General features: G+C 34.5%; 1 protein-coding gene across 1 annotated transcript; it reads right to left on the bottom strand.

The window, feature by feature from the left end:
* Nucleotides 1-148: 148 nt before the first annotated feature.
* LOC111369083 (putative late blight resistance protein homolog R1B-17) lies at nt 149-10,741 on the bottom strand. Its single transcript, XM_022990567.1, has 7 exons — nt 9,206-10,741; nt 8,374-9,150; nt 7,565-7,655; nt 7,367-7,446; nt 7,150-7,281; nt 805-936; nt 149-388 (listed from the first exon to the last, which is right to left on the bottom strand). The coding sequence occupies exons 1-7, from the start codon at nt 10,739-10,741 to the stop codon at nt 149-151; spliced, it is 2,988 nt and encodes a 995-aa protein (XP_022846335.1).
* Nucleotides 10,742-15,119: the final 4,378 nt, after the last annotated feature.

The raw sequence follows: 15,119 nt of genomic DNA, 5'->3' as shown, positions 1-15,119 counted from the left end.
CATTTCCCCAAGAGATAGATTGGCTAGTGCCCAGCATGCATGTTGAAGGACTTCATCATCTTCTGTATGAATCAGATGAGCAAGAGGAAGGATGGCAGGTTTCATCTGCTCAGCAATATCCGGAAAGAATTGGTTAAATATATAAAGGTCAGCAGTATTGATATGCATCAAAACTGAACAGAAAAGCAATTAGAAGATAAACCTGCTCAAACTGAGGCTTTGGCTTTCCAGCACAAAGCAATGAAAATGTCCACATCGCCTTTCTCGTGATGTAAAGTTTTGTTTCGTCATTAAATTGTGCCAGTAAGGGCATTAACACTCCATAACTAAGGACAATATCACGAGATTTTGTTGAGTCAACGGCAAATTTTCCTAAAACGTGAAGTGCCTACACAAAATAGTTAGACGTACAGTCAAAAGCAGCCACGAAATAAAATTCAAATCGTATTAGTCTTTATCAATTTGTAAGAAGTTGGACGAACAATTTCCTAACATAGAGAGCACTATGCTTTTATGTCATTTACTATTAAAAGGTGTTGCCTCTACTCAGCTGCAGAAAACGTAGAAGTAACCATGGAAAAATGTCAATTTTGGCACTAGTTTAAAGACATTGTTTTTCATCCCAGATCTGCAGCTAGACACATGGATGTTGGCCGTCACTATTTCATCTCTAGTTGGGGAGATTAGGTTTTTAATCAATTAAAATAAATTTGCAGTCCTCTGGGTTTCTCCACTCCAGATTCAGAGAGCTTTTTCTTTTGTTTCATGTATTTTTCTTGAGCTAATGTGTAATTGCTTCAATACGGATAGAGATTGAGAGATTATGAGTGGAGTTTTCCAGTGGGCATTTCTCCTTTGTGTAACTACGAGCTCTGTTGACATTTTGTCAACATATTGAATAATCCTATGTGTTGAGTAGTAGTGTTCATCGCTGGCCTACATCATAATATAGGTGTCATTATATGAATTAAATGTAGTGAGATGAAACCTATTTAATTACTGTTACTCAGACTTGTTGATGATCATTTAGCGGTGACATATAACATCACTCCAACATATTAGTCTTTATTCTTTCTTCGTGCGGGTATGTTTTTATGATTTTTTATTTGATTGTAATCCTTCAAATTTACAACATGGTAAGTGTGTTTCTCTACACTTATCGGTGCAGTTTAAACTTGATAAATAATTTATATTTGAGTGAATTCCTACATAATTTAGTGTAAATATGACAATTGTAGGTAAAACTTGAATTAAAGAGTATTTGGAGAAAAATGAAGGTTTGAGCTAATATTGAGTTGATTAAAACCAACTGATGGCTAACAATCCAAAGAGAGCAATCCAAAGAAATTTGCAAGCTTCAGAAGTGAAATTCAACTTAAAGAAAGTATGGAGACTAATTCTGACACTTTCAAAACTTGAGAAAGACTACTTAGAAAGATTGTTGAGGTTTGAGGACTAACGTGGAAGCTTTTACAAGTTATGAGATCAAATATTGAAAAATATGAGCCAAATGACCAAAATCGGAAGAAAATGTTTAAATATAGATCAAAGTGCAAAAATACGAAATTGAGGGAATAATTTGGACACGTTGAATAGTGAAAGGACCAAAATTGATGAGAAAAATTGTTGGAGGATCAAAATTTGCAAAGCAAGAAGTTTATAAACTTGGTGTGCAATTTAACGTTGAAAAGTAAAATTAAAATAAAAGCTCGCCATAGAAAAAGGTTGAATTGTAACTTCGAGGCCCAAAAGGGGGAATAATTGACATTAATTCTATATTTGCAGCAAACCACGGTCAGTTCGATTGGGCGAAATTTTTATGTTTCATATATATATTTTGTTTAACTTTTTTTTTTATTTATTTATTTATCCATTTTTACTCATTTCTAAGGCATAATTGTCAGTCAAGGCACTCTTTTCAACTATACAAGGACATCATTTAGATGAAATTAAGGGGGAAGAAGGGTTCCCAAAGTCAAGACTTTTGAGAAAAATCAAGGACCAAAAAAAAAAGATTTCGAGATTCAGCGTGGGAGAAAGCAATTCTTGGTGCAAGATCTTTGACTCTTTTTTCATTCTGGTGATGTTTTTCAATTCCTCCCTGAATTTTTTTTTCTTCCATTCATAATTGGGATAAACGATGTAACATAAATTTGTACGTTAATTTTAATTATCATATGTTCTAATGTTCATTTTCAGTTTATGTTTGTGATTGATGATCTTGAATTATTTGATCACTAATTCCATGACTTGTAAGCAATATCAAGTTGAGAGGTGATTTATTTTTTAGAACATTCAGTAAAAAATCAAAATTTGGCTAGAATGTAGAGATACACCTTTACTAATTTTGCGATCTTTGATGATTGAATGCTCTTGATTAATATTTAACCTTATTTACATAGAGATACAGCATGTTGACTTACTTGAGTAAGATTCGTTTAAACTTCAGAGATATAAATCAATTAATTTAGAAGAATTTGATAGTGCACATAATTAATTATGGTCGAAATTTGGTGACTAATATTACGGGGACAGCTACATTGAAATATGAATCTTAATACTTTTTTACATTAAGTAGATATTGTCTATTTAAGCACTTTTCATTAATTTTATAGATTTATAATATTTAGGATAAGAACAAAATCTTTTAATAATTTTTATTGTAATAGAAGTTAGATATAGTTGAACCAATTATTAAATAATAGTCCTCGTAAGAACGATAATTCGGACTCTTATGTCCACTTTAATATTTTTTTAGTTGAAAACGTACAATTGCGATACATCACAACAAGCTTTTGGTAATGTGACCATGGACTATTTTTGTTTAATATTAGTTTAAGCTATTTCTAAATTTGTTTTTTTCCAAAATCTAATTTACTTGTTTTTCTTGATTTTATTTCGGGCAATGAACAAAAAGAAGGTAAAAACTAGCAGCAATAAAGAATGAGAGATCCCAATATTGATGATGATGATGTGCATATGTCTTCATCATGCGACGATTTAACATATGATATGTTGTACTTGCCGAACTTGATGAACGTAACTCGCAAGAGTGATTGTTTCTCCCACTAGTCATGAGCAAGCATGACTTGCAATTAGGAGAATTATGAGATCACCTCTACTGAGCCTCCAAGTACAGGGTGTGAATGTAGACCAAATGAGTTTGACCTATGAAAATGTAGGGCTATGCACTATATTGAGAATTGCATGTTATTGGACACTTAAGATGAATTTAAGAAATTTCTCCAAGACGATCCACATACAGAAAATGATGAAGACAACATGTTTTTGGTGGATTAAATATCACGAGTCCAAATAAGCTCGAATTATCAATGCCCAAAATACAATCCATAATCGCAAAAACACATACAACATAAGAGCACCACCCAAATTTTTGTTGGTCCGAAAATCTAGATAGCCGTAATTCCACTAATCAATGACTAGAATGGGAAAGAAGTTCACAAATCTTCTTTTATTCTTTCAAATAAATAGCTGCTATTTCATTGATTTATGAATTATAACAAACCAAGATAAAAATTGAAAACACGACTAATAGATCATATGAAATGATAGCTTGGGGTGGTTGAATTAGTTTTAGGAGCTATTTAGAAAGGTGTTGATTTCCTACCTGTTGAATATTCTTTTACCTAACAGGTGGAACTTATATATTAACCATAAGCTAAAGGGTATGATCACCACTCCCCACAAAAGATATTGCATTAGTTCCGCAAGAAAGATGTAAAGTTAGGAGAAGCGGCCTGAATCAGTAAAATAAAAAATCAAGAATTGGAGAGAAGAAACAATAAGAAAATCCGGCCTGATAGTGATGTTATTAATATCTTTGGGAAATAGCTACATACAAGTAAGAATTATGCGAGAAAAAAAAAATGAAAGAAGAAGAAATGTTTTTCCTTTTATACATAAAAAAGATGCATGTAGTGACAATATCGAAAAGCATTGTGCTCTTGACTAAGTCTTGGATATTGATTAGGGGTGTCAAGATGTCTAGTGAAGTTAGGGATGATAACGAGCCGAGAGCCGAAACCTGAGGCTCAGCCAAAAAATCGAGGCTCGACCCTAGTTTTCGGCTCGGGCTTTCAAGCAGCAAGCTGCTACCTTAAGCAACAACCTGCTCCCTCATTTAAGGCAGCATGCCTGTTGCCTTAATATATATATATATATATATATATATATATATATATATTAAATTTTATGGGCCGGCCCGACGAGCCACATGGGCTGGCTCGATCTCGACCCGTCACCCCCTAATAGAGCTCGGACTTTTTTCGACCCGAGCCGGTGAGTCAAATTGCCATCCCTAAGTGAGGTTGATTTTTCCTAGTTGGAGCCTAAAGTTTTGTGGCACTCAAATCTAGGAAGAATAATCACATATCGAGATAGTTACTTCCATTGGGTAAGCCGAACCAAATTTGAATGGAAAAGAAATGAGTGCATTGTGAAAGAAATCTTAGAAAACAACACCTTGAGTAAGAGATTGAATATAAGTTGGGATGTGCATCTCAGAAGAGAGAAAGGAAAAAACTGACCACTGAGGGTTGAGTTATGACCAACCTAAAGTTTTATGGTGATTGAATGACTATGCACAAGTACACACATCAATCAAGCATTGAATAAGTAAAAATTTATTTTGGTAGCATGACTTAGAAGCCTGTTATGAATTATTTGAGCAATTTAAAATTTAGCTATCTAACAATTGATTTTTATTGTTGTTTGCTCATGTGTTTGGTAGATAATCTTGCTTGGGATGTACAATGGTTTAATTTTGAAGATATTTGATAAGTATATTTTTACATGCTTATATGTGCTATTAAACTTGATAAATATTTGTAATTTGAGTGAATTGCTACATAATTTAATGTAAAAACGTTAACTATATTTATAGGTAAACTCAGACTAGGCATGGGTGTGGCTTGGTTAGGGTTAGTTTCGACCCCAACCCAAAACCAAAACCTAATTAGCTGGTTTGGTGAATTTCAACCCAAACCGACCCAGTCTAGCTCTTAAACCGAACCGAACCAAATCGTTTGGTTTTGTTCGGTTTGGTTAGTCGATTTGGACTTTTAGTCCAAATTGAATATTTTTTCAAAAAAATTGTCAAAGTTTGGGCCCACTTAGATTACAAGAACTAAAATAATTAAGAAACTTTTTATATTATAAGAACTATTGACTAACAAATAAAATCAAATTAATAGAGACAAATCAACTAAAAACTTAAGAATTTTGTTATTTTTTTATGCATTATGTAGCTTGACTATCCGAGTAGGAAAAAAAAAAGCTAAGTATAACATAATGAGCTTGTGAAAGAAAATTTTCAGTGCCATTACTTATCAGCAACATCATAGATTGAAGGAAATCAAGATAAAGTTATGAGTTAGGACTTATTTTTTTATTTTCATTTTTCTTAAAAAAACAAAAGATAAGTATGGAAGTGGGTTGGATTTGTTTGGTTAACCAATGGTTTGAGGTTTCAAACCATGACTGAACCGACCTACCATGATTTTGTTTGAAAGTAAACCAAACCAAATCAATTATCCGTGTCAAAACCGACCCGAGTCAGTTCGGTTTGGTTGATTTGGTAGGTTTTCGATTTTTTTCCTAGGCCTAACTTAGACTATGAGGCATCTGGGGTGGGGGAGAAAATGGTTTTGAGCTTATTTGAAGTTGATTCGGAGAAATTGAAGGCTAATTGATTGCACGGGATCGATAAGTATCAAGAAAGCAATCAGTGGAAAGTCCCAACTTTTAGGAGCGAAATTCAATTTATTGGAAGTTTGAGGACTAATTTCACATTTTCGAAACTTGATGACTAATTCTGGAAGATTATTAAGGTATGGGGACAAACGTGAAAGCTTTTGAAAGTTTTAGGATCAAATATAGAAGAACTGGAGCAAAAAGGATCAAACTAGACAAGTATCTTGAATAGGGATCAAAGAGCAACAATATGAAAGTTTGAAGGACTAACATGGGCATGATGAAAAGCGAAATGACCAAAATTGATGAGATGAAAAGTTGGAGGATCGTAATCAACAAATGAAATGTTCAGAGACTTTGCAGTGTAATGTTGAAAAGTAAAAAAAAATAAACGCCTACGCGTAAAAAATAAAAATAAAAATAAAAAATTGCATCAATTTGAGGCCCAAAAAGGGATTAATTGGCATTGATTCTCTGTTTGTCATGGTCTAGTCGGTTCGACGCAATGTACTTTTTGCTATTTTTTACTTTTCTTGATCCATTTCGGCTTCTTTTAGAAGCACAATTCCCAAGGTACCATTATCATTATATTAGGACATCGTATATGTCAAATTAAAGGGGAAGATAGTTCCAGAAGCAAAAAATATAGAGAGAAAAATTAATGGAAAAATATATGGTTTTTAAGATTTGGCATGGAAAAGGACGATTCTAGGTGCAAGATCTTCAATTTTTAGTTTTTATTTTATTTAATTTTTTATTTTTTTTTTTCCATTTCATAAGCCAATTATGTACTCCAATTCTTTTTTATATTTTTCTCCTTCCATGATGCGCAACTAAATCAATAGTTGGAATAAATAATGTAATCGAGTTTTATTTTTTCTTTTGTTTTTAATTGATATTTGTGTATTATTTTTATTTCTTTTCTTCATGACTTTATATTACTTTATCACTAATTCAATAATTTGTGAACATTAACAAATGGAGAGGTGTTTAGTTCATATAGTAAAAATTGGAATTTGGGTAGAAGGAGAGATGCACTTTTACTAGTTTTGAGATCATTAATTAAATTCTTTGATGATTGAATGCTTTTGATCAAGGCTTATCATGATTCACATAGATACATAATGAGTTGACTTAATTGAGTAGGATTTGTTTGAACTTGAGAGGCATAAATCAATTAATATAGAATGATTGACTGGGTATGCATAATTAATTATTGCTGCAATTTGGTGATTGAGATTATTGGCATAATTATGGTGCACTAGTGAATTCTAATTTCATACATCAAATAAAATCCTAAATTATCTATTTGAGTAATGTTTCTTTATTTTAATCAAATGGTTATCGTGGGAACAATGATCCCGACTCTTAGATTTATTTTACTAATTGTTTAATTGACATCATATACTTACAATAAAATCACAGTACAAAACGTACCTGTCCACGAAGAACGTCCTTGGGAGAACTAAGAAGGCTCACCATAATGGGAACTGAGCCATGATCAATCAGCGTGTTGATCATATCAGATGAAGAATTTGAAATACCTGTTATAGCCAATGCTGCCTCACACTAGAAAAATGAATAACTCAATGTATTTAGTAGTTGAAATGCATGAAATAAACAAGAAGAAGCAATTAATGGCACAAATTTAAACCTGAAGCTGCGGGTAATCATCTCTTTTAAGAAACTCAAAGAGTCGAGGAACGACTGCAGATGCTACTTCCTCAACTGGGTCTGTGGAAACAAGATCATTGAAAGCAAATGGAATCAGAGATATAAGAGAAAATAGCATAAACAGTAACAAGATTAATATCAAAATAATTAGCTTCAATAAAGGTAAACTAATTGATACCACGATAAAGATTTGTGTGAAACTGTTTTGTGGCCTTGAGTAGCAGTGTATCGTCAGTTGACCCACATATTTCAGCCTCTGCTTCCTTTCTCTGTTGCAATTGTAAGAAATTAATAATGAAGTTTATATAACAGTTTCTGTACAATTAAATTTTCCCCACATATTTACTTGCAAGAACAACTTTTGTTGTGCAATAAATCCTACTTTTTCTTTCTAATTTGGTTTCCAAGAGAAGATTTGTGTCTTCTTTTTGCACTTCCGTAGCTAAAGTAAATGTGGTGAAATTATCAGAGACAAGCTGCAGGGCAAGTCATGCTCGCTGAAGGCGGCAGTTGCTGAGTTATCAGGTCAGAGGATCAGAGCGGAGGAATCGCCTTTCTATCCAAGGGCGAGGAAGTATGCTAGGGAAGCTTCTGGATATATTTATGGAGAGTGAGAGAAAGATATGGACTTTTCAAACTTTGGTATGATAAAATTTACAAAATCCCCTTCAAGTAGAGAGTGAAAATAACCATGAGCAGGAGAGACACTACATGAAATATAGTTCTTTAGCTTTTATATTATATTGTCTATATTCAGACGAGAGAAGTTTATTTTTTTTGTACCTGTCACCCTTCTAAATTTTATGTTTATTTTCATTATTAGTAAAACATGCAATCTAGAGTGGTTCATTAAAAAAAATTATATAAAAATAATAATAATTCTTCATGCTTGTTAAAATTTAATCACAAAGACCGGTAAATTTTCTTGTGATATAGAAATGATCAGATATTATCAGCAGTAAGTATGGGTCAAGGAATCGTTTTTACCTTTAGAAACATGAAGTGGAAAAAGTTACTGAAACGAACTTGAAGGCTATCATTTCCCAAGTTCCTTTGTTCTTCTTGTATTTTCTTTGCCGAAGTCACAGCCGAAGGGCTAGCGTCGTCCAAGTCAATGATTTGAAGCGTTGATATATCTCCAATACTACAACGGATTTCCTCTAGTTCTAGACATGCTCTAAGAATTAGGCGCACAAGGCTTGGGAAGTGAGTCTTATCAGCTCTCCATTGCTTTAGACGCATGGAATGAAGTAGAAGAAACTTTAGTTTGCAAAATTCTCCTTCTCCTGGCTCCCATTCTGGCCCATAAAAGGCATGATATCGCAGTTTGAGCACTTCCAGGTTGGGCATTGAACCAACAATAGTCATATGTTTCCAAGGAATTCTGCAACCATCTAACGTTAACTTTTTGATATTTGGTGGGAAAGTGAAATTCATCAGGGTACTAAATACATTTCTGATTCTCAAGTTCTCAAGTTGAGGAAGATTAACCAGAGTACCTAGAGAAAGGGGTGATGTAATCCATTGTTCACTAAAAATTCCCAACTTTTTAAGATTTGGAACTCTTTCAAAGACCTCCTTGGTACAGCTGACACTACTCACTTTCGACAATGTTAAAAGGTTTTCTAGAATTAAATTATCTCCATCTATTGGTGATCTAGCAGGGCACGGCAAATAACACATCCCAAACAGGAGATGCCTTAATTGTGGCATCCTCCATATTTCCTCTGGTAGATGTACATCTTCACAATCTACTATTAAGGTCTGTAGATACCAAAGATAATCAGGTAATATTTTAGGTATGGAAATTTTCCCATACCCGGAGAAAGAAAGGTACCTTGCGTGAACTAATTTTGTTTTTGATCGGGAAACCATCTACTTTTCCTTTACCAAGATCCAACACCCTGAGCAGTGGAAAAAGATTTCTGTTGCCTGATTCATAAATCTCGCCAGCCAAATGGGAACACAAAGTAGAACGGATTGGTGGCAAGGATCCCACGGATGTATTGACATTTGAATTGTCACTGTTTGACAATTCCTTTTGAAAAATATCTGGATGAATACATAGGCGACGTGAATATTTTATGCCTTCAGCATAGATTTTGAAATCTTTATTTGTGACGGTGACATGAAAAAACTTATCCTCCTGGGCTTTTCTTACGCATAGGTCCCTTAACATATCATGGATGCTACATGTTTTTATCTTTCCACTAGAACTCTTCTTACTAATCAAAATAAGATTTCTGGAAATTAGATCTCCCAAAAATTCCTCTGCCACTTCTTCCAAGGTTTTACCTCTGACTGGTTTTAGAAATCCCTCTGCAGCCCATAACTTGATGAGTTTGGAGACACGAATTTCATCATCCTCTGGAAGAACTCCCATATAGAGAAAACGTGCTTTGAAATAATGAGGCAAGTAATCGTAACTTAAGGAAAGTATTTCAGAGCAATTTTCATCCGCTGCATTTACAACTGACTTGACATTTTCTGCAACGTACTCCCAGTGATCTTTTGTCCGGTTGACTTTGGAAAGGTGGTTGCCAATCACGACAAGGGAAAGTGGAAGTCCTTTGCAATTATTTGAAATCTCCTTTCCAACTTCCTCCAGTTCAAGAGGGCAAAAATCTTCACCAAACACCTTCTGACAAAGTAGATTCCAACTGTCAGTCTCATTTAGAAATTGCATACGATGGGGAGAATGACGGGAGTCAACCACACACAACAGCCGTGTTGTCAACATGATCCTGCTTCCATTCCGTTCGTCTGGAAATATCCTTCTCAAAGAACCCCGAGCCTCGGTAGTCCAAATATCATCCAACACAACAAGATACGTCATACCTATTAAACTTTTATGTAGATAATCTTTTAATTTTGCAGTACTGTTCTCTTGACACATTTCAGCACTGAGCTGTTCCATGGAATCCAGAAGGTTCAGCAAGACTTCTCGCTCACGATATTCTTGAGAAATTGATACCCAGGCACGAGTGTGAAAATGGTCTTTAATACGAGGATCATTGTAAACATTTTTACCAAGTGTGGTCTTGCCAATACCTCCCATGCCAGTAACGGGGATGAGTTGGAGTGCACCTTGATTTCCAGTGAGTCGATCGATTATTTGATTCAAATCATTATGAAACCCGACCATATCATTCTTGCCGATTGAAGGAAGTCTTGATTGTCCAGTAGGAAAAGAAGTCCTCTGGCTTTGGTGCAGATCTGTTGTGCCCCAAAATTCCTTGAGCTTAGCCGCCTTTGTCTTAATGGAATCAATTTCATCTGCTACTATCACGAAGTTTTCACAAAAAGTTTGGTGTTTGATTTTTCTTTCATGAAAACTTTCCTGAACAAAATTCATTGATATATGGGATTCCATGATATCTTCAATTTTGTATGCTGTATCTCGAATTTTAAAGAAGAACAAATGATAAAGAAGGACAGATGTTCTGCTGTAAGAAAAATACTATGTGTATTACAATTGTTTGGCTTTTGTACACAAATTGCAATGAGGGCAGCAAGTTATATATATACATAAACCAAAAAAGCTATACTAGGAAGCCTATTAATAGTGAATCAATATACAAGGAATAGCAGCAACTTTACAGCAACCGTGTCCATGATTTGTGGTTGTAGACTGGTTGATTATCCATGATTTTAGAGCTGAGATTAACAGTCCATGATTTGCTCCTGTAGATTGGTAGTGTGACCAAGATTATAGGGCTAAAATCAAGGATCATTTTCACGCCCCCACAAGACGGTGCTTCCATCGGCAACACCGATCTTGGTGCGAAGCTCTTGAAAGCGAGTCTTTGATAGAGCCTTCGTCATGAGATCCGCAAGTTGATCACGGGTAGATATATGAGATACATTGAGCAGGCCTTTGTTAACATAGTCCCGAACAAAATGAATATCGATGGCAATATGCTTCATGCTGGAATGTTGAATAGGATTTAAGCTGAGCTGAGTGGCACCAATATTGTCACAGTATAATTTTGGTACAGCAGGAAGAGTCACCTATAGTTCTTGAAAGAGGGAAGTGAGCCATGCTATTTCAGAAGCAGTAGTCGCAAGAGCACGATATTTAGCTTCGGTGGATGAGTGCGCAATAGCGCGCTGTTTTCGTGTGCTCCAGGATATAGGATTGTTGCCAAGATAAATAATGTAGGCTGAAGTGGAAGTTCAGTTATCCATATTGCCTGCCCAATCAGCATCGGAGTATGCAGTGAGATGAAGACCTTTAGTTTTGCGAAGCCGTAGACCATGATAAAGAGTCGCTTTGAGGTATCGCAATATCCGTTTAGCTGCTGTCCAATGTGTCACCGTTGGTCTATGCATAAACTGAGCAAGGCGAGAAATCAAGAAAGCAATGTCAGGTCTCGTAGGAGATAGATATTGACGTGAACCAATAATTCGACGATACTCCGTGCAATCAACAGAGGTTGTGCCATCATCCAGGCGGAGAACATCAGAGGTAGACATTGGGGTCAAAATCTCTTTCGCATTGTCAAGCCCTGTTTTAGAGAGTAATTCCCTAATATACTTATGCTGAGATAAAAATATACCGTCTGTGGTGGGGATAACTTCAACACCCAAAAATAAACTTAATGGGCCAAGATCTTTGAGAGAGAAGGCCTTGCCCAAAGAAGTGACAACCTGCTGGAATTTTCTGTGAGAATGAGATCATCCACATAAATGAGAAAATATGCAGTTAGATCATCCATATGATATATAAATAAGGAGGAGTCGGCTTTAGATTGAGAAAATTCCATTTTTGTGAGACAATCACTTAATGCATAATACTAGGCCTACGAGGCTTGTTTGAGTCCATAGAGAGAGCAATGAAGCTTGCATATATGATGAGTGCATTGGGGTCAACAAAACCAGTTGGTTGTACCATGTAAACTTCCTCAGTCAAAGTGCCATAGAGAAATGCATTGTTGACATCTAGTTGACGAAGAGGCCAACCCCTAGACACGGCAAGAGTAAGTATCGCGCGAATTGTAGCTGGTTTGACTACAGGAGAAAAAGTTTCTTTATAATCCAAGCCGGGTCGTTGGTGGAATTCTTTAGCCACTAATCTGGCCTTATAACGATCAATATTGCCATCTGGTTTCTGCTTGATGCGATACACCCATTTGCAACCAATGGGATTATGATGAGGAAGTTTCTCGACAAGGGTCCAAGTTCCATGTTTCAATAGGGAAGTGAATTCCTCACTCATAGCCTGGCGCCAAAGAGGATCCTTCATGGCCTGTGATACACAAGTGGGCTCAAGAGTAGGTGGCAGTGAATGTTTAGACACTTGGTATATCTGCTTGGATCGATAGATATTATTCATGGCTCGTGTAATCATGCCATGAGTACGGACTGGTGAAGCAGGTTCTGATGGGCCAGATGTAGCACTTGGGTTACTATCCAAAGAAGTGGCTAATGTAGTCTGCGAAGGACTCAGATCCAAGGGCTGCTGCTGAGAGTGATATGAACGAGTTGGGTTTGGGGAGGACTCAACAACAGGATTAGATGATAGGTTGGGCATATTTATTGGAATAATAGATAGGTGGGGCGAGACCACAGTGGGTGGACTCGTGTGGATAGGCTTAGAAGGTGGCTTTAAGCAGAGAGAGGGGAATTCATTTTCGTTGAATTGTACATGGCGGGAAAGATAAAGTCGAGTTGTTGCTAAATCTAAACACTTATATGCACTCTGAGAGGTAGAGTATCCAAGAAAAATACAGGCACGAGGTTTGGAGTCTAGCTTATGACCAGTATAGGGTTTAAGCCAAGGAAAACATAAGCAACCAAATGTTCGTAATTTGAGATAATTTGGTGATGTCCCAAACAAACGTTCATAAGGTGAACTATATTTTAGGGCTAGGGATGGGAGTCTATTGATGAGGTACACAGTTGTTTGAAAAGCATAGGGCCAATATGTAGGGGAAATACATCAAAATAGTCTAAATAAAAGGAGGATTTTCCAAATTAGACTAAGAAATAAAAACATTTCCAAAATAACCTTTAAAAAATTATATTTCCTAAAATACCCCTTATAGAGAAATTGCAATTAAAGCCATTACAATGTATAAAAATCCTCAAATAAGTCCCCAAAGAAATATAGATCAAAATTCATTAATAAATTTAGATCCAAATATTATACAAAATTTTATTGACCTAAAAAATGTTACAGAAAATGAATTAAACTATTTGGAAGAAGATCTGAAAGACTTCTTTATACAATATTTAGACCCAAAACTAAAAAATAAAAATAATTCCATAGATGATGAAGCAATCAAAATGGAAAAAGATATATATAAATTAATTCTTAATTTAAGAAGGAGAATTAAAGAATTAAATATAATTATTAAAGAAAAAATATTGGTAAAAAATAGTGAATTTTATAAATTCTATTGTGATATTTTAAATACTTATGAAGAATTTAATTGGCTCAAAAATATTAAACCCTCCGCTGCACACTCCGACGAAATGGTATCAGAGCCATGTTACGAACCAAAAATTATGATGAATATAGTAGATAAAGAAAATATAATTGAAGAATTTTTGGAAAAAGTTAAAAAACATAAAAAACCTAGTTATCCCTATTTACCTAAAAATACAACAAATGAAAGTTTTTAGGATACACATAAAAGATTAGAAAATCTAGAATATAATCTACAAGTAGGAAATGCATTATTAGATAATAATCTTAGAGGAAAAGATAGGATTATAATTAATCCACCCCAAGATTTTAGAACGACAAAAAATAAAAAACATGAAGAAAAACAATATATGATTACAGATGTAGAAGAAATAGAACAAAAATTTTTAAAATCTACAGGTGAAGAGTATGAAGAATATAAAAAACAGTTAGAACAATTAACTGAAAAAATGGAAAATATAAAGATGAATGCTAATCCATCTTCAAGTCAAGATATAAAAGTAGAATTTAGTAGTGATGAAGAACAAGATTACCCTTATGGTAGCCCGATACCTGATAAGGTTGATATTAATCAATATAGAAGATGTAAGAAAAGATACACTGAAAATGTAAGAAAACAATTCATAAAAGAAATAAATCCAATGAAATCTTATAATGAACCAATCCACACAACAGGAGTATGGTTAGACTTAGATTGTGTAGATAAAAATAAAGCTATTGAAACATGGATGAAAAGTACCGATTTAGCTATACAATTTAATAAATGGGAAACATATACGGCTTTTGGATTTATAGAACATACATTTAGAGGAACTGTCTCTGAATGGTGGAGAAAGTTACCAGAAACTATCAAAGGAGGTGTAAAATATGGAGCAAATAGAACTGAAGTATTAGATAATAGAAATTCCCTAAATGAACAAAATATACAGGAAATATTAAAAAGATTTGAGAAAATCTTAAGAATAGAATTTCTAGGAAATAGACATACTTCTAATGAAGAAGAAAGAACACAAGAAGAATATAATCAAGGGATGATTGCAATGGAAAATCTAAAGATATGTGATATGTGTGAATTAGAAAGATATACATGTAAATTTGAAGAATTATACTATATATTAAACCAAGGAGATTATCAAGAAAATAAACTTATTTTAAGATCTTACTTTACAAAGTTACCATTCCCATGGGGAATCAAGTTACTAAAAGAATATGAAAAATTATTGCCTCTAGGAAAAGAGGAAGGAGTTGAAATAGACAGTCTTGGAAGTAGAATTGAATTTACAAAAAGAATGATAAGTATGTG

This window comes from Olea europaea, chromosome 20, assembly GCF_002742605.1.
Source record: "Olea europaea var. sylvestris chromosome 20, O_europaea_v1, whole genome shotgun sequence".
Lineage (NCBI taxonomy): Eukaryota > Viridiplantae > Streptophyta > Magnoliopsida > Lamiales > Oleaceae > Olea > Olea europaea.
The sequence above is the reverse complement of the archived record's forward strand: the minus strand, read 5'-3'. Positions and strand labels throughout refer to the sequence as shown.